At 53.4% G+C, this 27,452-nt stretch overlaps 1 protein-coding gene across 2 annotated transcripts in view; it reads left to right on the top strand.

Annotated features, from left to right (window-relative positions):
- The window catches only part of IDH3G (isocitrate dehydrogenase (NAD(+)) 3 non-catalytic subunit gamma), a 93,042-nt gene that overhangs the window by 44,633 nt on the left and 20,957 nt on the right, over positions 1–27,452 (top strand). For both annotated transcript variants that reach the window (XM_078664582.1, XM_078664583.1), the window contains one exon: positions 24,692–24,825. In XM_078664582.1, the coding sequence (XP_078520708.1) occupies positions 24,692–24,825 (134 nt within the window). The remainder of the gene's footprint in view (positions 1–24,691; positions 24,826–27,452) is intronic.

The raw sequence follows: 27,452 nt of genomic DNA, 5'->3' as shown, positions 1-27,452 counted from the left end.
AATCCACAGCACAGAGAAGACACCAGGGGGTACAGAGAATGAGAGAGGGGCACAGAATCCACAGCCCAGAGTAGACACCAGGGGGTACAGAGAATAAAAGAGAGGCACAGAATCCACAGCACAGAGTAGACACCAGGGGGTACAGAGAATGAGAGAGGGGCACAGAATCCACAGCCCAGAGAAGACACCAGGGGGTACAGAGGATGAAAGAGAGGCACAGAATCCACAGCCCAGAGTAGACACCAGGGGGTACAGAGGATGAAAGAGGGGCACAGAATCCACAGCACAGAGTAGACACCAGGGGTACAGAGGATGAAAGAGGGGCACAGAATCCACATCCCAGAGTAGACACCAGGCGGTACAAAGGATGAAAGAGGGGCACAGAATCCACAGCCCAGAGAAGACACCAGGGGGTACAGAGGATGAAAGAGGGGCACAGAATCCACAGCCCAGAGTAGACGCCAGGGGGTACAGAGGATGAAAGAGGGGCACAGAATCCACAGCCCAGAGTAGACACCAGGGGGTACAGATGATGAAAGAGGGGCACAGAATCCACAGCCCAGAGTAGACGCCAGGGGGTACAGAGGATTTAAGAGGGGCACAGAATCCACAGCCCAGAGTAGACACCAGGGGGTACAGTGGATGAAAGAGGGGCACAGAATCCACAGCCCAGAGTAGACGCCAGGGGGTACAGAGAATGAGAGAGAGGCACAGAATCCACAGCACAGAGTAGACACCAGGGGGTACAGAGAATGAAAGAGGGGCACAGAATCCACAGCCCAGAGAAGACACCAGGCGGTACAAAGGATGAAAGAGGGGCACACAATCCACAGCCCAGAGAAGACACCAGGGGGTACAGAGGATGAAAGAGGGGCACAGAATCCACAGCCCAGAGTAGACACCAGGGGGTACAGAGGATGAAAGAGGGGCACATAATCCACAGCCCAGAGTAGACACCAGGGGGTACAGAGGATGAAAGAGGGGCACAGAATCCACAGCCCAGAGAAGACACCAGGGGGTACAGAGGATTAAAGAGGGGCACAGAATCCACAGCCCAGAGAAGACACCAGGGGGTACAGAGAATGAAAGAGGGGCACAGAATCCACAGCCCAGAGTAGACACCAGGGGGTACAGAGGATGAAAGAGGGGCACAGAATCCACATCCCAGAGTAGACACCAGGGGGTACAGAGAATGAAAGAGGGGCACAGAATCCACAGCCCAGAGTAGACACCAGGGGGTACAGTGGATGAAAGAGGGGCACAGAATCCACAGCACAGAGAAGACACCAGGGGGTACAGAGAATGAGAGAGGGGCACAGAATCCACAGCCCAGAGAAGACACCAGGGGGTACAGAGGATGAAAGAGGGGCACCGAATCCACAGCCCAGAGTAGACACCAGGGGGTACAGAGGATGAAAGAGGGGCACAGAATCCACAGCACAGAGCAGACACCAGGGGGTACAGAGGATGAAAGAGGGGCACAGAATCCACAGCCCAGAGGAGACGCCAGGGGGTACAGAGAATGAGAAAGGGGCACATAATCCACAGCCCAGAGAAGACACCAGGGGGTACAGAGGATGAAAGAGGGGCACAGAATCCACAGCCCAGAGAAGACACCAGGGGGTACAGAGAATGAAAGAGGGGCACAGAATCCACAGCCCAGAGTAGACACCAGGGGGTACAAAGGATGAAAGAGGGGCACAGAATCCACAGCACAGAGTAGACACCAGGGGGTACAGAGAATGAGAGAGAGGCACAGAATCCACAGCACAGAGTAGACACCAGGAGGTACAGAGGATGAAAGAGGGGCACAGAATCCACAGCACAGAGTAGACACCAGGAGGTACAGAGGATGAAAGAGGGGCACAGAATCCACAGCACAGACTAGACACCAGGGGGTACAGAGAATGAAAGAGGGGCACAGAATCCACAGCGCAGAGAAGACACCAGGCGGTACAAAGGATGAGAGAGGGGCACAGAATCCACAGCCCAGAGTAGATGCCAGGGGGTACAGAGGATGAAAGAGGGGCACAGAATCCACAGCCCAGAGTAGACGCCAGGGGGCACAGAGAATGAGAGAGGGGAACAGAATCCACAGCCCAGAGTAGATGCCAGGGGGTACAGAGGATGAAAGAGGGGCACAGAATCCACAGCCCAGAGTAGACGCCAGGGGGTACAGAGAATGAGAGAGGGGCACAGAATCCACATCCCAGAGTAGACACCAGGCGGTACAAAGGATGAAAGAGGGGCACACAATCCACAGCCCAGAGAAGACACCAGGGGGTACAGAGGATGAGAGAGGGGCCCAGAATCCACAGCACAGAGTAGACACCAGGGGGTACAGAGGATGAAAGAGGGGCACAGAATCTACAGCCCAGAGCAGACGCCAGGGGGTACAGAGAATGAGAGAGGGGCCCAGAATCCACAGCACAGAGTAGACACCAGGGGGTACAGAGAATGAGAGAGGGGCACAGAATCCACAGCCCAGAGAAGACACCAGGGAGTACAGAGGATGAAAGAGGGGCACAGAATCCACAGCCCAGAGTAGACACCAGGGGGTACAGAGGATGAAAGAGGGGCACAGAATCCACAGCCCAGAGTAGACACCAGGGGGTACGGAGGATGAAAGAGGGGCACAGAATCCACAGCGCAGAGTAGACGCCAGGGGGTACAGAGGATGGAAGAGGGGCACAGAATCCACAGCCCAGAGCAGACGCCAGGGGGTACAGAGAATGAGAGAGGGGCCCAGAATCCACAGCACAGAGTAGACACCAGGGGGTACAGAGAATGAGAGAGGGGCACAGAATCCACAGCCCAGAGAAGACACCAGGGGGTACAGAGGATGAAAGAGGGGCACAGAATCCACTGCCCAGAGTAGACACCAGGGGGTACAGGGGATGAAAGAGGGGCACAGAATCCACAGCCCAGAGTAGACGCCAGGGGGTACAGAGGATGAAAGAGGGGCACAGAATCCACAGCCCAGAGTAGACACCAGGGGGTACAGAGGATGAAAGAGGGGCACAGAATCCACAGAGCAGACACCAGGGGGTACAGAGAATGAAAGAGGGGCACAGAATCCACAGCCCAGAGAAGACACCAGGGGGTACAGAGGATGAAAGAGGGGCACAGAATCCACAGCCCAGAGTAGACACCAGGGGGTACAGAGGATGAAAGAGGTGCACAGAATCCACAGCCCAGAGTAGACACCAGGGGGTACAGAGGATGAAAGAGGGGCACAGAATCCACAGCCCAGAGTAGACACCAGGGGGTACAGAGGATGAAAGAGGGGCACAGAATCCACAGCCCAGAGTAGACACCAGGGGGTACAGAGGATGAAAGAGGGGCACAGAATCCACAGCCCAGAGTAGACACCAAGGGGTACAGAGAATGAGAGAGGGGCACAGAATCCACAGCCCAGAGTAGACACCAGGGGGTACAGAGAATGAAAGAGGGGCACAGAATCCACAGCCCAGAGTAGACACCAAGGGGTACAGAGGATGAAAGAGGGGCACAGAATCCACAGCCCAGAGAAGACACCATGCGGTACAAAGGATGAGAGAGGGGCACAGAATCCACAGCACAGAGTAGACACCAGGGGGTACAGAGGATGAAAGAGGGGCACAGAATCCACAGCCCAGAGTAGACACCAAGGGGTACAGAGGATGAAAGAGGGGCACAGAATCCACAGCCCAGAGAAGACACCATGCGGTACAAAGGATGAGAGAGGGGCACAGAATCCACAGCACAGAGTAGACACCAGGGGGTACAGAGGATGAAAGAGGGGCACAGAATCCACAGCACAGAGTAGACACCAGGGGGTACAGAGAATGAAAGAGGGGCACAGAATCCACAGCCCAGAGTAGACACCAGGGGGTACAGAGAATGAAAGAGAGGCACAGAATACACAGCCCAGAGTAGACACCAGGGGTACAAAGGATGAAAGAGGGGCACAGAATCCACAGCACAGAGTAGACACCAGGGGTACAGAGAATGAGAGAGGGGCACAGAATCCACAGCCCAGAGAAGACACCAGGGGGTACAGAGAATGAAAGAGGGGCACAGAATCCACAGCACAGAGTAGACACCGGAGGGTACAGAGAATGAGAGAGAGGCACAGAATCCACAGTCCAGAGTGGACACCAGGGGGTACAGAGAATGAAAGAGGGGCACAGAATCCACAGCCCAGAGTAGACACCGGGAGGTACAGAGAATGAAAGAGGGGCACAGAATCCACAGCATAGAGAAGACACCGGTGGGGTACAGAGGATGAAAGAGGGACACAGAATCCACAGCCCAGAGTAGACACCAGGGGGTACAGAGAATGAAAGAGGGGCACAGAATCCACAGCCCAGAGTAGACACCAAGGGGTACAGAGGATGAAAGAGGGGCACAGAATCCACAGCCCAGAGAAGACACCATGCGGTACAAAGGATGAGAGAGGGGCACAGAATCCACAGCACAGAGTACACACCAGGGGGTACAGAGAATGAAAGAGGGGCACAGAATCCACAGCCCAGAGAAGACACCAGGGGGTACAGAGGATGAAAGAGGGGCAGAGAATCCACAGCCCAGAGAAGACACCAGGGGGTACAGAGAATGAGAGAGAGGCACAGAATCTACAGCCCAGAGCAGACGCCAGGGGGTACAGAGAATGAAAGAGGGGCACAGAATCCACAGCCCAGAGTAGACACCAGGGGGTACAGAGGATGAAAGAGGGGCACAGAATCCACAGCCAGGAGAAGACACCAGGCGGTAAAAAGGATGAGAGAGGGGCACAGAATCAACAGCCCAGAGTAGACGCCAGGGGGTACAGAGGATGAAAGAGGGGCACAAAATCCACAGCACAGAGTAGACACCAGGGGGTACAGAGAATGAAAGAGGGGCACATAATGCGCAGCACAGAGTAGACACTAGGGGTACAGAGAATGAAAGAGGGGCACAGAATCCACAGCCCAGAGAAGACACCAGGGGGTACAGAGAATGAGAGAAGGGCACAGAATCCACAGCCCAGAGTAGACACCAGGGGGTACAGAGAATGAAAGAGGGGCACAGAATCCACAGCACAGAGAAGACACCAGGGGGTACAGAGGATGAAAGAGGGGCACAGAATCCACAGCCCAGAGAAGACACCAGGGGGTACAGAGAATAAAAGAGGGGCACAGAATCCACAGCCCAGAGTAGACACCAGGCGGTACAGAGGATGAAAGAGGGGCACAGAATCCACAGCCCAGAGTAGACACCAGGGGGTACAGAGAATGAGTGAGAGGCACAGAATCCACAGCCCAGAGTAGACACCAGGGGGTACAGTGGATGAAAGAGGGGCACAGAATCCACAGCCCAGAGAAGACACCAGGGGGTACAGAGAATGAAAGAGAGGCACAGAATCCACAGCCCAGAGAAGACACCAGGGGGTACAGAGGATGAGAGAGGGGCACAGAATCCACAGCCCAGAGTAGACACCAGGGGGTACAGAGAATGAAAGAGGGGCACAGAATCCACAGCCCAGAGTAGACACCAGGCGGTACAGAGGATGAAAGAGGGGCACAGAATCCACAGCCCAGAGTAGACACCAGGGGGTACAGAGAATGAGAGAGAGGCACAGAATCCACAGCCCAGAGTAGACACCAGGGGGTACAGTGGATGAAAGAGGGGCACAGAATCCACAGCCCAGAGAAGACACCAGGGGGTACAGAGAATGAAAGAGAGGCACAGAATCCACAGCCCAGAGAAGACACCAGGGGGTACAGAGGATGAGAGAGGCGCACAGAATCCACAGCCCAGAGTAGACACCAGGGGGTACAGAGAATGAGAGAGGGGCACAGAATCCACAGCCCAGAGAAGACACCAGGGGGTACAGAGAATGAGAGAGGGGCACAGAATCCACAGCCCAGAGAAGACACCAGGGGGTACAGAGGATGAAAGAGGGACACAGAATCCACAGCCCAGAGAAGACACCAGGGGGTACAAAGGATGAAAGAGGGGCACAGAATCCACAGCCCAGAGAAGACACCAGGGGGTACAGAGGATGAAAGAGGGGCACAGAATCCACAGCCCAGAGTAGACGCCAGGGGGTACATAGGATGAAAGAGGGGCACAGAATCCACAGCCCAGAGTAGACACCAGGGGGTACAGAGGATGAAAGAGGGGCACAGAATCCACAGCCCAGAGTAGACGCCAGGGGGTACAGAGGATGAAAGAGGGGCACAGAATCCACAGCCCAGAGTAGACACCAGGGGGTACAGTGGATGAAAGAGGGGCACAGAATCCACAGCCCAGAGTAGACGCCAGGGGGTACAGAGAATGAGAGAGGGGCACAGAATCCACAGCCCAGAGTAGACACCAGGGGGTACAGAGAATGAAAGAGGGCACAGAATCCACAGCCCAGAGAAGACACCAGGGGGTACAGAGGATGAAAGAGGGGCACAGAATCCACAGCCCAGAGTAGATGCCAGGGGGTACAGAGGATGAAAGAGGGGCACAGAATCCACAGCCCAGAGTAGACGCCAGGGGGTACAGAGAATGAGAGAGGGGCACAGAATCCACAGCCCAGAGTAGACACCAGGCGGTACAAAGGATGAAAGAGGGGCACAGAATCCACAGCCCAGAGTAGACGCCAGGGGGTACAGAGAATGAGAGAGGGGCCCAGAATCCACAGCCCAGAGTAGACACCAGGGGGTACAAAGGATGAAAGCGGGGCACAGAATCCACAGCCCAGAGGAGACGCCAGGGGGTACAGAGAATGAGAGAGAGGCACAGAATCCACAGCCCAGAGTAGACACCAGGGGGTACAGAGGATGAAAGAGGGGCACAGAATCCACAGCCCAGAGAAGACACCAGGGGGTACAGAGGATGAAAGAGGGGCACAGAATCCACAGCCCAGAGAAGACACCAGGGGGTACAGAGGATGAAAGAGGGGCACAGAATCCACAGTCCAGAGTAGACACCAGGGGGTACAAAGGATGAAAGAGGGGAACACAATCCACAGCCCAGAGAAGACACCAGGGGGTACAGAGGATGAAAGAGGGTCACAGAATCCACATCCCAGAGTAGACACCAGGCGGTACAAAGGATGAAAGAGGGGCACATAATCCACAGCCCAGAGTAGACACCAGGGGGTACAGAGAATGAAAGAGGGGCACAGAATCCACATCCCAGAGTAGACACCAGGCGGTACAAAGGATGAAAGAGGGGCACAGAATCCACAGCCCAGAGTAGACACCAGGGGGTACAGAGGATGAAAGAGGGGCACAGAATCCACAGCCCAGAGTAGACACCAGGGGGTACAGAGAATGAAAGAGGGGCACAGAATCCACAGCCCAGAGTAGACACCAGGGGGTACAGTGGATGAAAGAGGGGCACAGAATCCACAGCACAGAGTAGACGCCAGGGGGTACAGAGAATGAAAGAGGGGCACAGAATCCACAGCCCAGAGTAGACGCCAGGGGGTACAGAGGATGAAAGAGGGGCACAGAATCCACAGCCCAGAGTAGACACCAGGGGGTACAGAGGATGAAAGAGGGGCACAGAATCCACAGAGCAGACACCAGGGGGTACAGAGAATGAAAGAGGGGCACAGAATCCACAGCCCAGAGAAGACACCAGGGGGTACAGAGGATGAAAGAGGGGCACAGAATCCACAGCCCAGAGTAGACACCAGGGGGTACAGAGGATGAAAGAGGTGCACAGAATCCACAGCCCAGAGTAGACACCAGGGGGTACAGAGGATGAAAGAGGGGCACAGAATCCACAGCCCAGAGTAGACACCAGGGGGTACAGAGGATGAAAGAGGGGCACAGAATCCACAGCCCAGAGTAGACACCAGGGGGTACAGAGGATGAAAGAGGGGCACAGAATCCACAGCCCAGAGTAGACACCAAGGGGTACAGAGAATGAGAGAGGGGCACAGAATCCACAGCCCAGAGTAGACACCAGGGGGTACAGAGAATGAAAGAGGGGCACAGAATCCACAGCCCAGAGTAGACACCAAGGGGTACAGAGGATGAAAGAGGGGCACAGAATCCACAGCCCAGAGAAGACACCATGCGGTACAAAGGATGAGAGAGGGGCACAGAATCCACAGCACAGAGTAGACACCAGGGGGTACAGAGGATGAAAGAGGGGCACAGAATCCACAGCCCAGAGTAGACACCAAGGGGTACAGAGGATGAAAGAGGGGCACAGAATCCACAGCCCAGAGAAGACACCATGCGGTACAAAGGATGAGAGAGGGGCACAGAATCCACAGCACAGAGTAGACACCAGGGGGTACAGAGGATGAAAGAGGGGCACAGAATCCACAGCACAGAGTAGACACCAGGGGGTACAGAGAATGAAAGAGGGGCACAGAATCCACAGCCCAGAGTAGACACCAGGGGGTACAGAGAATGAAAGAGAGGCACAGAATACACAGCCCAGAGTAGACACCAGGGGTACAAAGGATGAAAGAGGGGCACAGAATCCACAGCACAGAGTAGACACCAGGGGTACAGAGAATGAGAGAGGGGCACAGAATCCACAGCCCAGAGAAGACACCAGGGGGTACAGAGAATGAAAGAGGGGCACAGAATCCACAGCACAGAGTAGACACCGGAGGGTACAGAGAATGAGAGAGAGGCACAGAATCCACAGTCCAGAGTGGACACCAGGGGGTACAGAGAATGAAAGAGGGGCACAGAATCCACAGCCCAGAGTAGACACCGGGAGGTACAGAGAATGAAAGAGGGGCACAGAATCCACAGCATAGAGAAGACACCGGTGGGGTACAGAGGATGAAAGAGGGACACAGAATCCACAGCCCAGAGTAGACACCAGGGGGTACAGAGAATGAAAGAGGGGCACAGAATCCACAGCCCAGAGTAGACACCATGCGGTACAAAGGATGAGAGAGGGGCACAGAATCCACAGCACAGAGTACACACCAGGGGGTACAGAGAATGAAAGAGGGGCACAGAATCCACAGCCCAGAGAAGACACCAGGGGGTACAGAGGATGAAAGAGGGGCAGAGAATCCACAGCCCAGAGAAGACACCAGGGGGTACAGAGAATGAGAGAGAGGCACAGAATCTACAGCCCAGAGCAGACGCCAGGGGGTACAGAGAATGAAAGAGGGGCACAGAATCCACAGCCCAGAGTAGACACCAGGGGGTACAGAGGATGAAAGAGGGGCACAGAATCCACAGCCAGGAGAAGACACCAGGCGGTAAAAAGGATGAGAGAGGGGCACAGAATCAACAGCCCAGAGTAGACGCCAGGGGGTACAGAGGATGAAAGAGGGGCACAAAATCCACAGCACAGAGTAGACACCAGGGGGTACAGAGAATGAAAGAGGGGCACATAATGCGCAGCACAGAGTAGACACTAGGGGTACAGAGAATGAAAGAGGGGCACAGAATCCACAGCCCAGAGAAGACACCAGGGGGTACAGAGAATGAGAGAAGGGCACGGAATCCACAGCCCAGAGTAGACACCAGGGGGTACAGAGAATGAAAGAGGGGCACAGAATCCACAGCACAGAGAAGACACCAGGGGGTACAGAGGATGAAAGAGGGGCACAGAATCCACAGCCCAGAGAAGACACCAGGGGGTACAGAGAATGAAAGAGGGGCACAGAATCCACAGCCCAGAGTAGACACCAGGGGGTACAGAGGATGAAAGAGGGGCACAGAATCCACAGCACAGAGTAGACACCAGGGGGTACAGTGGATGAAAGAGGGGCACAGAATCCACAGCACAGAGAAGACACCAGGGGGTACAGAGAATGAGAGAGGGGCACAGAATCCACAGCCCAGAGTAGACACCGGGGGGTACAGAGGATGAAAGAGGGGCACAGAATCCACAGCACAGAGAAGACACCAGGCGGTACAAAGGATGAAAGAGAGGCACAGAATCCACAGCCCAGAGAAGACACCAGGGGGTACAGAGGATGAAAGAGGGGCACAGAATCCACAGCACAGAGTAGACACCAGGGGGTACAGAGAATGAGAGAGGGGCACAGAATCCACAGCCCAGAGTAGACACCAGGGGGTACAAAGGATGAAAGAGGGGCACAGAATCCACAGCCCAGAGAAGACACCAGGGGGTACAGAGGATGAAAGAGGGGCACAGAATCCACAGCCCAGAGTAGACGCCAGGGGGTACAGAGGATGAAAGAGGGGCACAGAATCCACAGCCCAGAGTAGACACCAGGGGGTACAGAGGATGAAAGAGGGGCACAGAATCCACAGCCCAGAGTAGACGCCAGGGGGTACAGAGGATGAAAGAGGGGCACAGAATCCACAGCCCAGAGTAGACACCAGGGGGTACAGTGGATGAAAGAGGCGCACAGAATCCACAGCCCAGAGTAGACGCCAGGGGGTACAGAGAATGAGAGAGGGGCACAGAATCCACAGCCCAGAGTAGACACCAGGGGGTACAGAGAATGAAAGAGGGCACAGAATCCACAGCCCAGAGAAGACACCAGGGGGTACAGAGGATGAAAGAGGGGCACAGAATCCACAGCCCAGAGTAGATGCCAGGGGGTACAGAGGATGAAAGAGGGGCACAGAATCCACAGCCCAGAGTAGACGCCAGGGGGTACAGAGAATGAGAGAGGGGCACAGAATCCACAGCCCAGAGTAGACACCAGGCGGTACAAAGGATGAAAGAGGGGCACAGAATCCACAGCCCAGAGTAGACGCCAGGGGGTACAGAGAATGAGAGAGGGGCCCAGAATCCACAGCCCAGAGTAGACACCAGGGGGTACAAAGGATGAAAGCGGGGCACAGAATCCACAGCCCAGAGGAGACGCCAGGGGGTACAGAGAATGAGAGAGAGGCACAGAATCCACAGCCCAGAGTAGACACCAGGGGGTACAGAGGATGAAAGAGGGGCACAGAATCCACAGCCCAGAGAAGACACCAGGGGGTACAGAGGATGAAAGAGGGGCACAGAATCCACAGCCCAGAGAAGACACCAGGGGGTACAGAGGATGAAAGAGGGGCACAGAATCCACAGTCCAGAGTAGACACCAGGGGGTACAAAGGATGAAAGAGGGGAACACAATCCACAGCCCAGAGAAGACACCAGGGGGTACAGAGGATGAAAGAGGGTCACAGAATCCACATCCCAGAGTAGACACCAGGCGGTACAAAGGATGAAAGAGGGGCACATAATCCACAGCCCAGAGTAGACACCAGGGGGTACAGAGAATGAAAGAGGGGCACAGAATCCACATCCCAGAGTAGACACCAGGCGGTACAAAGGATGAAAGAGGGGCACAGAATCCACAGCCCAGAGTAGACACCAGGGGGTACAGAGGATGAAAGAGGGGCACAGAATCCACAGCCCAGAGTAGACACCAGGGGGTACAGAGAATGAAAGAGGGGCACAGAATCCACAGCCCAGAGTAGACACCAGGGGGTACAGTGGATGAAAGAGGGGCACAGAATCCACAGCACAGAGTAGACGCCAGGGGGTACAGAGAATGAAAGAGGGGCACAGAATCCACAGCACAGAGTAGACACCGGGGGGTACAGAGGATGAAAGAGGGGCACAGAATCCACAGCCCAGAGAAGACACCAGGGGGTACAGAGGATGAAAGAGGGGCACAGAATCCACAGCCCAGAGTAGACGCCAGGGGGTACAGAGGATGAGAGAGGGGCACAGAATCCACAGCCCAGAGAAGACACCAGGGGGTACAGAGGATGAGAGAGGGGCACAGAATCCACAGCCCAGAGAAGACACCAGGGGGTACAGAGGATGAAAGAGGGGCACAGAATCCACAGCCCAGAGTAGACACCAGGGGGTACAGAGAATGAAAGAGGGGCACAGAATCCACAGCCCAGAGTAGACACCAGGGGGTACAGTGGATGAAAGAGGGGCACAGAATCCACAGCACAGAGAAGACACCAGGGGGTACAGAGAATGAGAGAGGGGCACAGAATCCACAGCCCAGAGTAGACACCAGGGGGTACAGAGAATGAAAGAGAGGCACAGAATCCACAGCACAGAGTAGACACCAGGGGGTACAGAGAATGAGAGAGGGGCACAGAATCCACAGCCCAGAGAAGACACCAGGGGGTACAGAGGATGAAAGAGAGGCACAGAATCCACAGCCCAGAGTAGACACCAGGGGGTACAGAGGATGAAATAGGGGCACAGAATCCACAGCACAGAGTAGACACCAGGGGTACAGAGGATGAAAGAGGGGCACAGAATCCACATCCCAGAGTAGACACCAGGCGGTACAAAGGATGAAAGAGGGGCACAGAATCCACAGCCCAGAGAAGACACCAGGGGGTACAGAGGATGAAAGAGGGGCACAGAATCCACAGCCCAGAGTAGACGCCAGGGGGTACAGAGGATGAAAGAGGGGCACAGAATCCACAGCCCAGAGTAGACACCAGGGGGTACAGATGATGAAAGAGGGGCACAGAATCCACAGCCCAGAGTAGACGCCAGGGGGTACAGAGGATTTAAGAGGGGCACAGAATCCACAGCCCAGAGTAGACACCAGGGGGTACAGTGGATGAAAGAGGGGCACAGAATCCACAGCCCAGAGTAGACGCCAGGGGGTACAGAGAATGAGAGAGAGGCACAGAATCCACAGCACAGAGTAGACACCAGGGGGTACAGAGAATGAAAGAGGGGCACAGAATCCACAGCCCATAGAAGACACCAGGGGGTACAGAGGATGAGAGAGGGTCACACAATCCACAGCCCAGAGAAGACACCAGGCGGTACAAAGGATGAAAGAGGGGCACACAATCCACAGCCCAGAGAAGACACCAGGGGGTACAGAGGATGAAAGAGGGGCACAGAATCCACAGCCCAGAGTAGACACCAGGGGGTACAGAGGATGAAAGAGGGGCACATAATCCACAGCCCAGAGTAGACACCAGGGGGTACAGAGGATGAAAGAGGGGCACAGAATCCACAGCCCAGAGAAGACACCAGGGGGTACAGAGGATTAAAGAGGGGCACAGAATCCACAGCCCAGAGGAGACACCAGGGGGTACAGAGGATGAAAGAGGGGCACAGAATCCACAGCCCAGAGTAGACACCAGGGGGTACAGAGGATGAAAGAGGGGCACAGAACCCACAGCCCAGAGTAGACACCAGGGGGTACAGAGAATGAAAGAGGGGCACAGAATCCACAGCCCAGAGTAGACACCAGGGGGTACAGTGGATGAAAGAGGGGCACAGAATCCACAGCACAGAGTAGACGCCAGGGGGTACAGAGAATGAAAGAGGGGCACAGAATCCACAGCACAGAGTAGACACCGGGGGGTACAGAGGATGAAAGAGGGGCACAGAATCCACAGCCCAGAGAAGACACCAGGGGGTACAGAGGATGAAAGAGGGGCACAGAATCCACAGCCCAGAGTAGACGCCAGGGGGTACAGAGGATGAGAGAGGGGCACAGAATCCACAGCCCAGAGAAGACACCAGGGGGTACAGAGGATGAGAGAGGGGCACAGAATCCACAGCCCAGAGAAGACACCAGGGGGTACAGAGGATGAAAGAGGGGCACAGAATCCACAGCCCAGAGTAGACACCAGGGGGTACAGAGAATGAAAGAGGGGCACATAATCCACAGCCCAGAGTAGACACCAGGGGGTACAGTGGATGAAAGAGGGGCACAGAATCCACAGCACAGAGAAGACACCAGGGGGTACAGAGAATGAGAGAGGGGCACAGAATCCACAGCCCAGAGTAGACACCAGGGGGTACAGAGAATGAAAGAGAGGCACAGAATCCACAGCACAGAGTAGACACCAGGGGGTACAGAGAATGAGAGAGGGGCACAGAATCCACAGCCCAGAGAAGACACCAGGGGGTACAGAGGATGAAAGAGAGGCACAGAATCCACAGCCCAGAGTAGACACCAGGGGGTACAGAGGATGAAAGAGGGGCACAGAATCCACAGCACAGAGTAGACACCAGGGGTACAGAGGATGAAAGAGGGGCACAGAATCCACATCCCAGAGTAGACACCAGGCGGTACAAAGGATGAAAGAGGGGCACAGAATCCACAGCCCAGAGAAGACACCAGGGGGTACAGAGGATGAAAGAGGGGCACAGAATCCACAGCCCAGAGTAGACGCCAGGGGGTACAGAGGATGAAAGAGGGGCACAGAATCCACAGCCCAGAGTAGACACCAGGGGGTACAGATGATGAAAGAGGGGCACAGAATCCACAGCCCAGAGTAGACGCCAGGGGGTACAGAGGATTTAAGAGGGGCACAGAATCCACAGCCCAGAGTAGACACCAGGGGGTACAGTGGATGAAAGAGGGGCACAGAATCCACAGCCCAGAGAAGACACCAGGGGGTACAGAGGATGAGAGAGGGTCACACAATCCACAGCCCAGAGAAGACACCAGGGGGTACAGAGGATGAAAGAGGGGCACAGAATCCACAGCCCAGAGTAGACACCAGGGGGTACAGAGGATGAAAGAGGGGCACATAATCCACAGCCCAGAGTAGACACCAGGGGGTACAGAGGATGAAAGAGGGGCACAGAATCCACAGCCCAGAGAAGACACCAGGGGGTACAGAGGATTAAAGAGGGGCACAGAATCCACAGCCCAGAGGAGACACCAGGGGGTACAGAGGATGAAAGAGGGGCACAGAATCCACAGCCCAGAGTAGACACCAGGGGGTACAGAGGATGAAAGAGGGGCACAGAACCCACAGCCCAGAGTAGACACCAGGGGGTACAGAGAATGAAAGAGGGGCACAGAATCCACAGCCCAGAGTAGACACCAGGGGGTACAGTGGATGAAAGAGGGGCACAGAATCCACAGCACAGAGTAGACGCCAGGGGGTACAGAGAATGAAAGAGGGGCACAGAATCCACAGCACAGAGTAGACACCGGGGGGTACAGAGGATGAAAGAGGGGCACAGAATCCACAGCCCAGAGAAGACACCAGGGGGTATAGAGGATGAAAGAGGGGCACAGAATCCACAGCCCAGAGTAGACGCCAGGGGGTACAGAGGATGAGAGAGGGGCACAGAATCCACAGCCCAGAGAAGACACCAGGGGGTACAGAGGATGAGAGAGGGGCACAGAATCCACAGCCCAGAGAAGACACCAGGGGGTACAGAGGATGAAAGAGGGGCACAGAATCCACAGCCCAGAGTAGACACCAGGGGGTACAGAGAATGAAAGAGGGGCACAGAATCCACAGCCCAGAGTAGACACCAGGGGGTACAGTGGATGAAAGAGGGGCACAGAATCCACAGCACAGAGAAGACACCAGGGGGTACAGAGAATGAGAGAGGGGCACAGAATCCACAGCCCAGAGAAGACACCAGGGGGTACAGAGGATGAAAGAGGGGCACCGAATCCACAGCCCAGAGTAGACACCAGGGGGTACAGAGGATGAAAGAGGGGCACAGAATCCACAGCACAGAGCAGACACCAGGGGGTACAGAGGATGAAAGAGGGGCACAGAATCCACAGCCCAGAGGAGACGCCAGGGGGTACAGAGAATGAGAAAGGGGCACATAATCCACAGCCCAGAGAAGACACCAGGGGGTACAGAGGATGAAAGAGGGGCACAGAATCCACAGCCCAGAGAAGACACCAGGGGGTACAGAGAATGAAAGAGGGGCACAGAATCCACAGCCCAGAGTAGACACCAGGGGGTACAAAGGATGAAAGAGGGGCACAGAATCCACAGCACAGAGTAGACACCAGGGGGTACAGAGAATGAGAGAGAGGCACAGAATCCACAGCACAGAGTAGACACCAGGAGGTACAGAGGATGAAAGAGGGGCACAGAATCCACAGCACAGACTAGACACCAGGGGGTACAGAGAATGAAAGAGGGGCACAGAATCCACAGCGCAGAGAAGACACCAGGCGGTACAAAGGATGAGAGAGGGGCACAGAATCCACAGCCCAGAGTAGATGCCAGGGGGTACAGAGGATGAAAGAGGGGCACAGAATCCACAGCCCAGAGTAGACGCCAGGGGGTACAGAGAATGAGAGAGGGGAACAGAATCCACAGACTAGAGTAGATGCCAGGGGGTACAGAGGATGAAAGAGGGGCACAGAATCCACAGCCCAGAGTAGACGCCAGGGGGTACAGAGAATGAGAGAGGGGCACAGAATCCACATCCCAGAGTAGACACCAGGCGGTACAAAGGATGAAAGAGGGGCACACAATCCACAGCCTAGAGAAGACACCAGGGGGTACAGAGGATGAGAGAGGGGCCCAGAATCCACAGCACAGAGTAGACACCAGGGGGTACAGAGGATGAAAGAGGGGCACAGAATCTACAGCCCAGAGCAGACGCCAGGGGGTACAGAGAATGAGAGAGGGGCCCAGAATCCACAGCACAGAGTAGACACCAGGGGGTACAGAGAATGAGAGAGGGGCACAGAATCCACAGCCCAGAGAAGACACCAGGGAGTACAGAGGATGAAAGAGGGGCACAGAATCCACAGCCCAGAGTAGACACCAGGGGGTACAGAGGATGAAAGAGGGGCACAGAATCCACAGCCCAGAGTAGACACCAGGGGGTACAGAGGATGAAAGAGGGGCACAGAATCCACAGCGCAGAGTAGACGCCAGGGGGTACAGAGGATGGAAGAGGGGCACAGAATCCACAGCCCAGAGCAGACGCCAGGGGGTACAGAGAATGAGAGAGGGGCCCAGAATCCACAGCACAGAGTAGACACCAGGGGGTACAGAGAATGAGAGAGGGGCACAGAATCCACAGCCCAGAGAAGACACCAGGGGGTACAGAGGATGAAAGAGGGGCACAGAATCCACTGCCCAGAGTAGACACCAGGGGGTACAGGGGATGAAAGAGGGGCACAGAATCCACAGCCCAGAGTAGACGCCAGGGGGTACAGAGGATGAAAGAGGGGCACAGAATCCACAGCCCAGAGTAGACACCAGGGGGTACAGAGGATGAAAGAGGGGCACAGAATCCACAGAGCAGACACCAGGGGGTACAGAGAATGAAAGAGGGGCACAGAATCCACAGCCCAGAGAAGACACCAGGGGGTACAGAGGATGAAAGAGGGGCACAGAATCCACAGCCCAGAGTAGACACCAGGGGGTACAGAGGATGAAAGAGGTGCACAGAATCCACAGCCCAGAGTAGACACCAGGGGGTACAGAGGATGAAAGAGGGGCACAGAATCCACAGCCCAGAGTAGACACCAGGGGGTACAGAGGATGAAAGAGGGGCACAGAATCCACAGCCCAGAGTAGACACCAGGGGGTACAGAGGATGAAAGAGGGGCACAGAATCCACAGCCCAGAGTAGACACCAGGGGGTACAGAGGATGAAAGAGGGGCACAGAATCCACAGCCCAGAGTAGACACCAAGGGGTACAGAGAATGAGAGAGGGGCACAGAATCCACAGCCCAGAGTAGACACCAGGGGGTACAGAGAATGAAAGAGGGGCACAGAATCCACAGACCAGAGTAGACACCAAGGGGTACAGAGGATGAAAGAGGGGCACAGAATCCATAGCCCAGAGAAGACACCATGCGGTACAAAGGATGAGAGAGGGGCACAGAATCCACAGCACAGAGTAGACACCAGGGGGTACAGAGGATGAAAGAGGGGCACAGAATCCACAGCCCAGAGTAGACACCAAGGGGTACAGAGGATGAAAGAGGGGCACAGAATCCACAGCCCAGAGAAGACACCAAGGGGTACAGAGGATGAGAGAGGGGCACAGAATCCACAGCACAGAGTAGACACCAGGGGGTACAGAGGATGAAAGAGGGGCACAGAATCCACAGCCCAGAGTAGACACCAGGGGGTACAGAGGATGAAAGAGGGGCACAGAATCCACAGCCCAGAGTAGACACCAAGGGGTACAGAGGATGAGAGAGGGGCACAGAATCCACAGCACAGAGTAGACACCAGGGGGTACAGAGGATGAAAGAGGGGCACAGAATCCACAGCACAGAGTAGACACCAGGGGGTACAAAGGATGAAAGAGGGGCACAGAATCCACAGCCCAGAGTAGACGCCAGGGGGTACAGAGGATGAAAGAGGGGCACAGAATCCACAGCCCAGAGTAGACACCAGGGGGTACAGAGAATGAAAGAGAGGCACAGAATCCACAGCCCAGAGTAGACACCAGGGGTACAAAGGATGAAAGAGGGGCACAGAATCCACAGCACAGAGTAGACACCAGGGGTACAGAGAATGAGAGAGGGGCACAGAATCCACAGCCCAGAGAAGACACCAGGGGGTACAGAGAATGAAAGAGGGGCACAGAATCCACAGCACAGAGTAGACACCGGAGGGTACAGAGAATGAGAGAGAGGCACAGAATCCACAGTCCAGAGTGGACACCAGGGGGTACAGAGAATGAAAGGGGCACAGAATCCACAGCCCAGAGTAGACACCGGGAGGTACAGAGAATGAAAGAGGGGCACAGAATCCACAGCATAGAGAAGACACCGGGGGGGTACAGAGGATGAAAGAGGGACACAGAATCCACAGCCCAGAGTAGACACCAGGGGGTACAGAGAATGAAAGAGGGGCACAGAATCCACAGCCCAGAGTAGACACCAAGGGGTACAGAGGATGAAAGAGGGGCACAGAATCCACAGCCCAGAGAAGACACCATGCGGTACAAAGGATGAGAGAGGGGCACAGAATCCACAGCACAGAGTACACACCAGGGGGTACAGAGAATGAAAGAGGGGCACAGAATCCACAGCCCAGAGAAGACACCAAGGGGTACAGAGGATGAGAGAGGGGCACAGAATCCACAGCCCAGAGTAGACACCAAGGGGTACAGAGGATGAAAGAGGGGCAGAGAATCCACAGCCCAGAGAAGACACCAGGGGGTACAGAGAATGAGAGAGAGGCACAGAATCTACAGCCCAGAGCAGACGCCAGGGGGTACAGAGAATGAAAGAGGGGCACAGAATCCACAGCCCAGAGTAGACACCAGGGGGTACAGAGGATGAAAGAGGGGCACAGAATCCACAGCCAGGAGAAGACACCAGGCGGTAAAAAGGATGAGAGAGGGGCACAGAATCAACAGCCCAGAGTAGACGCCAGGGGGTACAGAGGATGAAAGAGGGGCACAGAATCCACAGCCCAGAGTAGACACCAGGGGGTACAGTGGATGAAAGAGGGGCACAGAATCCACAGCACAGAGTAGACACCAGGGGGTACAGAGAATGAAAGAGGGGCACATAATGCGCAGCACAGAGTAGACACTAGGGGTACAGAGAATGAAAGAGGGGCACAGAATCCACAGCCCAGAGAAGACACCAGGGGGTACAGAGAATGAGAGAAGGGCACAGAATCCACAGCCCAGAGTAGACACCAGGGGGTACAGAGAATGAAAGAGGGGCACAGAATCCACAGCACAGAGAAGACACCAGGGGGTACAGAGGATGAAAGAGGGGCACAGAATCCACAGCCCAGAGAAGACACCAGGGGGTACAGAGAATGAAAGAGGGGCACAGAATCCACAGCCCAGAGTAGACACCAGGCGGTACAGAGGATGAAAGAGGGGCACAGAATCCACAGCCCAGAGTAGACACCAGGGGGTACAGAGAATGAGAGAGAGGCACAGAATCCACAGCCCAGAGTAGACACCAGGGGGTACAGTGGATGAAAGAGGGGCACAGAATCCACAGCCCAGAGAAGACACCAGGGGGTACAGAGAATGAAAGAGAGGCACAGAATCCACAGCCCAGAGAAGACACCAGGGGGTACAGAGGATGAGAGAGGGGCACAGAATCCACAGCCCAGAGTAGACACCAGGGGGTACAGAGAATGAGAGAGGGGCACAGAATCCACAGCCCAGAGAAGACACCAGGGGGTACAGAGAATGAGAGAGGGGCACAGAATCCACAGCACAGAGTAGACACCAGGGGGTACAGAGAATGAGAGAGGGGCACAGAATCCACAGCACAGAGTAGACACCAGGGGGTACAGAGAATGAGAGAGGGGCACAGAATCCACAGCCCAGAGAAGACACCAGGGGGTACAGAGGATGAAAGAGGGTCACAGAATCCACAGCACAGAGTAGACACCAGGGGGTACAGTGGATGAAAGAGGGGCACAGAATCCACAGCACAGAGAAGACACCAGGGGGTACAGAGAATGAGAGAGGGGCACAGAATCCACAGCCCAGAGTAGACACCGGGGGGTACAGAGGATGAAAGAGGGGCACAGAATCCACAGCCCAGAGTAGACACCAGGGGGTACAGAGGTTGAAAGAGGGGCACAGAATCCACAGCCCAGAGAAGACACCAGGGGGTACAGAGGTTGAAAGAGGGGCACAGAATCCACAGCCCAGAGAAGACACCAGGGGTTTGAGAGGATGAAAGAGGGGCACAGAATCCACAGCCCAGAGTAGACACCAGGGGGTACAGAGGATGAAAGAGGGGCACAGAATCCACAGCCCAGAGTAGACACCAGGGGGTACAGAGGTTGAAAGAGGGGCACAGAATCCACAGCCCAGAGTAGACACCAGGGGGTACAGAGAATGAGACAGGGGCACAGAATCCACAGCCCAGAGTAGACACCAGGGGGTACAGAGGATGAAAGAGGGGCACAGAATTCACAGCACAGAGTAGACACCAGGGGGTACAGAGGATGAAAGAGGGGCACAGAATCCACAGCCCAGAGTAGACACCAGGGGGTACAGTGGATGAAAGAGGGGCACAGAATCCACAGCCCAGAGTAGACACCAGGGGCTACAGAGGTTGAAAGAGGGGCACAGAATCCACAGCCCAGAGAAGACACCAGGGGGTACAGAGGATGAAAGAGGGTCACAGAATCCACAGCACAGAGTAGACACCAGTGGGTACAGAGAATGAAAGAGGGGCACAGAATCCACAGCCCAGAGTAGACACCAGGCGGTACAGAGGATGAAAGAGGGGCACAGAATCCACAGCCCAGAGTAGACACCAGGGGGTACAGAGAATGAAAGAGGGGCACAGAATCCACAGCCCAGAGTAGACGCCAGGGGGTACAGAGGATGAGAGAGGGGCACAGAATCCACAGCCCAGAGAAGACACCAGGGGGTACAGAGGATGAAAGAGGGTCACAGAATCCACAGCACAGAGTAGACACCAGGGGGTACAGAGAATGAAAGAGGGCACAGAATCCACAGCCCAGAGAAGACACCATGCGGTACAAAGGATGAGAGAGGGGCACAGAATCCACAGCACAGAGTAGACGCCAGGGGGTACAGAGGATGAAAGAGGGTCACAGAATCCATAGCACAGAGTAGACACCAGGGGGTACAGAGGATGAAAGAGGGGCACAGAATCCACAGCCCAGAGTAGACGCCAGGGGGTACAGAGAATGAAAGAGGGGCACAGAATCCACAGCCCAGAGTAGACACCAGGGGGTACAGAGGATGAAAGAGGGGCACAGAATCCACAGCCCAGAATAGACACCAGGGGTTTGAGAGAATGAAAGAGGGGCACAGAATCCACAGCCCAGAGTAGACACCAGGGGGTACAAAGGATGAGAGAGGGGCACAGAATCCACAGCCCAGAGTAGACACCAGGGGGTACAGAGAATGAAAGAGGGGCACAGAATCCACAATCCAGAGCAGCAGCCAGCTACCACACAAAGCTGGGCTGACCAAGGCAGACCAAATGATGCAGCTCCAGAGTAACATCAGAAGAGTCGTCCACAGGTGGTCAAGCTCACAGCGCGCCCAGTGTATACCGACGATCACACATGCTGTAACAAAAGTGACTTGATTGTGTTTCATATATTGCTATTTCTTCCATTTTTAACGTGCTCCTCTGCCCACAATGTAGTGTCACTTGTGTTGAAATACTTCCCCCGCTCCGTTTACATCCTACCTTTGTCGCCGATAGTGTGTCTCTAGTATTATAGCGCATCTCCCCTTCATTGTACAGCATTGTTGTCATCTTGACACACCCCCTTTCATCTTCTGCCCTATCCGGAATCTACACCGACCCCAATAGTCTATCATTCCATTCTGCCACAGCCCGTCTTTATTGTTGTAATCTTCTGTCCACTTCCTACAGAGAATCTGGTGTTGTGCTCAGTGGCGGCTCCTCTTCATGGGCTGAGGACCCCCCCATGTCTTCTGGCCCCCATGTTTTTTCTATACTAGAGTAAATAATAGTTATAGTAAAAATGCCTCATTCTGCGGTCTGGCAGCAGTCTCTGTCTGTAGGCACATGAAGGGGCCTTCATCAGTCTTCTGAGAGGGACCACCAGGGCTGGAGAAATCCCATCCCTGGCCATAGGGCCCTGGCCCACCCCTGTGCCTAACCCGTGTGTGACGTGCTAGGCATCACAGCCAAAGGTAGACACGGGTGCTGCAAGTTTAAGCCCTGCAGTGCCCATGGCTACACCAAACAGCCTGATACCCCACCCTTTCTCTGCTTGCCACAGAGTAGGGAAAGGGTGGAGTGACAGAGCAGAGACTACACCCTCAAATCTCTGACTGCGCAGATTGGAGGTTTTAGTTTCATGACCCAGCCCTGGAAGCTGAAAGGCGCAATCTTCCAAACGGTATCTGCAGCTAGGTAAGTACACACTTTAAAGCTTTTAAATGTTGTGTGCTGTGTATATGCTTAAGTATGTGTGTTTGTGGGTAGGAGTGTGTCTGTGAGAGACAGCATGTGGAGTGTGTGTAAGTGAAAGTGAGAGATTCAGTGGAGGGAGTTTGTGAGTGATAGGAAGAGTGAGTGTGAATAATTGATAATGAGGGAGAAGGACAGTGAGTGGAACTGTGAGGAAGAATAACAGTGAGTGTTTCTGTGAGGGAGAATGACAATCAGTGTAACTGTGAGGGAGAATGTCAGTGAGTGTAACTGAATAAGAATGACTGTGAGCGTACCTGTGAGGGAGAATGACCGTGAGCGTTACTGTGTGTAAGACTTAATGAGTCAGTTTTAGTATTTCAGAATGACTGAGACAGAGTGAGAATCAGTGAGACTGATTTTGTCAGAGTGAGTCTGACTGAGTGGGACAAATGATGAATTAGTGTGAATGATTGAATCTAGGCAAGTTTGTGAGATTGAATGAATCTGAGAAATATTGATTGGCTGAAAATGAGTGGGACCAAGTGAGACTGACTGGGAATGAGTGAAACCGAGTGAGTCACAGTCTGAGTGAGGTTGAGAAAGAGAGTCAGAATGAGTGGGACTCAGTGGAAACAAGTGAGACTTGGGGAGTCTAGAGTGAAAGTGAGTGACAGCGAGGCAGAGTGAGATTGGTTGAGTGAGGGTGAGAAAGAATGAGTGTGACTGAGTTGGACTGACTGAGAATGAGTGAGTCTAAATGATTGAGTCATGTTCCCTTACTGGAATTCAAGCCAAAGTTTACATCCCACCAATTTTAAAGGTCCCCAGCCGCCCCTGGTTGTGGTACAGTGCCACCTAGTTGTGCTCTCTCTCAATGCTCACCTCTACCACTGCAGAGGCTTCCTCGTTATATCACTCCCTTACTTACTTGCATCATAACCATGTGTCTGCTTCCTAGGAGCATCTCATCTGGCAACCCTCCATATTTATGTCTTGCCTATCATCTGTCACCGTAGCTTCCCCAATATTGTGACACTCACCCTCTTTTTGTGTCCTCACCTCGTGTCCACTACCTCCAGAGGATCTCTGATGCAGCGGCTTACTATCCCTGTTCACAGCCTAACCGTGCATCCATTACCCCCAGGGGGTCTCTTATGGTGCGGCCTACCATCCCTGTTCAAGATTGGGCGCAAGATTGGTGGTCCCCGGAGTTAGTTACATGTCCTCCTTCCAAGTTAGCAGTACGTAACCAAGGCATTACCATCGACAGTTCTCTGTCCATGAAAACCCACGTTAACCAGGTTTTAGGCATCTGCTATGGGATTATGCGTAATCTCCGTAAAATCTTGAAGTGGCTACCCATCGAAGCGAGGAATCCTTTGGTGCCGGGTCTTGTTATTAGCGGTCTTGGTTATGGCAACGCTTTGTTTACGGCACTCAATGAGGACCTGCTTTCCAAGCTCCAGATTCTTCCAAACACTGCAGCCAGACTTATTCTTAATGTTCCTCCCCAGATCTCCTTCCGCCCCGATTCTTAAAACCCCTCACTGGCTCCTGGTGCGAGAAAGAGGCCATTTTAAAATCTTAAGTCTTACACACAAAACAATGTATGATACTGGCCCAAGCTACCTAGCAAAAAAACTTCAATGGTGTGTACCTGGAAGATCTTCTACCAAATCATTATAAAGACGAAAAGGGTGTCTGGGGGTAAAGACACCCTTTTCGCCTTTATAGTGTTACCAGGGCATGTGTCTGTTTGGGTCGTTAATCTAGCCCTAGGACCCCTTTTCGAATGTCGTATATTGTCTGGTACCAAATCATACCTTGTTCAGCCTCGCGTTCGAACCTCCCGTAATGGTGGCCGTTCATTTTCGTACCTTGCCCCCATGCTCTGGAACAAATTCCCATCAGACCTTTCTTCCATAGCTGATCATAAATGCTTTCGTAGAAAGCTGAACGCTTGGCTCTTTTCCCAATAAGTTTGCTTTAGGTATCAGGTTACTGTCTGTTTCACTGTCATTTTGCTGCTAGCGCCTTGAGACCTCCCGGTGAGTTGTGCGCTTTATAAGAATAGCTGACATTGACATTGTTCACATCCTAACCGTGCATGTCCTACCTCCGGGGGGTCTCTGATGGGGCGGGCTCACCATCCCTGTTCACATCCTAACCTTTTCCCCCTTGCTCTGCAGAGCGCCCCTGGAGTTGTGGAGAGCCTTAAGATCATCACAAGAGTGAACTCCCTTCGCATCGCAGAGTACGCCTTTAAACTGGCTCGGGAGAATAATCGTAAGAAGATCACGGCTGTTCACAAGGCAAACATCATGTAAGTGAGGGTCCCATCATTTCTTTTCTGGAACTCCCATGCATGTGATCAGAGGTTTACTATTCCTGTGAGCTGTAGCTGATTGCATTAGGATGCTTGCTTTCAGAGCATGCAGAACGTGTTGCTCTAAAGAGTAGACAGACACAAGTTTAGCAGTGACACCTAGTGGCTAGCCTCAGTATGCCTCATTTTGATCTCTGAAGGGAGCAGATACAGGGGCAGCAGTGACACCCAGTGGTGAGTCTGAGCATTACCTTAGTTGTGGTTTTGAAAGCAGCTAAAGAGAAGCTGGTGCAGTAGTGAAGTCCTTTGGTTAGTTCTTTTATATCATCAGCATGTGATGGCTGTTGGGGTACAGATCAATGGCGCAGCACCAAATCTTGCGGACATTCAAAATATGGCCCTGACTTGTGATACCAGAGAAGCAGTGGCGCCTCCTAGTGCTGGGCCAGAGTACTGATGGCGGCCCTGGGTTCTACCTCAGCGACCTGTGATTGCTGTGGAAAGAAGGAAATAATGCCGCTATAGGAGGTTCCACGCTAGGTTATCCTCTCTTTGCACACATCGACTAGACCGTTGTTGCTGAGGAGGGTGAGTTAACACTTGTGCAGGCCTTGCAAGGGGCAGAAGCCTTTGGAATAGATGTAGACAGCTTGTACTAAAAAGCTCCTGTTTCTGCACTGAGGGAAGTTTCCATGACTTCTTCTACTAATGTCCACCATTTACATCTGTGGAAGAGAAAAAGACACCTGCATGTGTTTGGTAATCAGAGTGGAAATATGAAATATGCTTTACCTACACATGCTATTTATATGGGAAGAGATCCACAGAAGAGGATGGGGTTATAAAGCAGATATTGGACAGGGAGAGGTGGAAAGCTGACGAGAGACCCAATGTGAACGTCCCTCTACATACCTACCATATGATATGTTTTGCTTGTGAAGAGCAGCATGTGTCCTTTGAGCACTGTTGTGTATTGGCAGGTGCTTGTGTTTTTTATTTTGTCTGTGAACAGACCTAGGGCTGAATGTGTGGCTGTAGGGCAGGCCAGGAACGGCTGATACTCATGTGCCTCCTGATCCATGAGTTGCTATCTATTAATTAGGATCCTTGGCTGAACTTCAGAGCGGATATCATGGGGAAAGCCAGGTTTTCAGCAGAGGCCGACCTTCGTGAGACACATACCCAGTATTAAAGTGTGGCCTGTCTGTGGTTTCTTTATTTTGAGGACGGTCGGTGGATCGTGCATGTAGTTGTAGAAGTCTGAACATTTTTGCCAAGTAGTCTAATGGAATTCAGAGCTGGAAGGATGAGGGGACAAAGGGAGAACGACCCTTGTAGGACCCCCCACAACCCTAGGAAGCACAGGCAGGGCAGACCTGGGAGTAGAAAAAGGGCATGGATACACAGTTACAAAATGAAAATCAGGATGCTTACATCATCAGTGCATTATGTAAACTTTGCGCACAGTGTCAATTCGGAGAGTTTCATGATCAACTGGTAAGCGATCAGTTGATTGCTCATTGTACGGACAAACATACAACAAAAGCTGCTGACTATGGGGAATCCTATGTTAGAGGATGTAATTAAGGTAACTAAAAGTGTAGAGCTTGCAGAGGTATCCATGAAGGAACTCCGTGTATCGCCTATGGTAAAGGAAAATGTCAATGCTATTGCAGCCAATTCAGCACCACGTAGGGATAGCAAGGTGCTGGACAAGAATTGCTTCAAATATACAAACATTTGTTTCAAGTGTGGAAATACTCCCCACAGTAAGGAAAATAGATTGTCTCCTGCCAGGAGTGTGAGTTGTCGAAAGTGTGGTAAGATTGGGCACATCGTAAAAGGTGTGCCAGTCAAGTCAACAGGTCCCCCAAGGTCAATTGTTGTTTGAATGAAGAGTCCATGAATCATCAAGAGCTGGTCAAAGAATTTCAGTATATGATTCTTGTGGTGTCTGATGAAGATATTGTGTCTGATGATCCGAACAACTGCATGGATCCGTATGTTGAAATGGTGGTCGGTGGCATGTGTCGCAATCTTTTGCTCGATTCTGGCGCTCGCATTTCAATGATTACGTCTGAGTTGTTTCGCAAGACGTGGGATAGCAAGGAACTCTTTCTGCAGACAGAGCACCGGGGTCTTATGAGGGTAGGAAAATTGACCTGGAAGGGTTCATCGAGGATGTACTGGAACTCAAAGGTCGTCGGATTCAAGGAAAGGTTTATGCGGCTGTAAGGGGTTTGAACATTTTGGGATTATTTGAAGGATTGTGTTTGTGTTTGGGGGTGGGTGTAACTCGCATAATTCAGTGTAACTTAATCGTACGGAATCATCCAGAACTCTGGGAGATAATGCACAGTTATGCAAAAAGAGTAATTATGAATTTAGCTTAATCTTCTTAGTGCAAAAATGCCCCCGCATGTCCAAAATGGACACTAGAATGCATTGTGTCTGAAGAAATAGCGCTAAATGCAACAGAACATCAATAGCGAGCGTGAGCAGCCGCTCTCTCTCACTAAACGTGCTCTTGGGGTAGGATTTTCCACCAAATTACTCACAGCATTTAGCACTAGTTTCTTAGTGCAAACATTTAGCCTCACGTGCATAATAGATGCAAGGCTGCA

The sequence above is a fragment of the Lissotriton helveticus genome, chromosome 10 (genome assembly GCF_964261635.1).
Source record: "Lissotriton helveticus chromosome 10, aLisHel1.1, whole genome shotgun sequence".
NCBI classification, from domain to species: domain Eukaryota; kingdom Metazoa; phylum Chordata; class Amphibia; order Caudata; family Salamandridae; genus Lissotriton; species Lissotriton helveticus.
The sequence above is the reverse complement of the archived record's forward strand: the minus strand, read 5'-3'. Positions and strand labels throughout refer to the sequence as shown.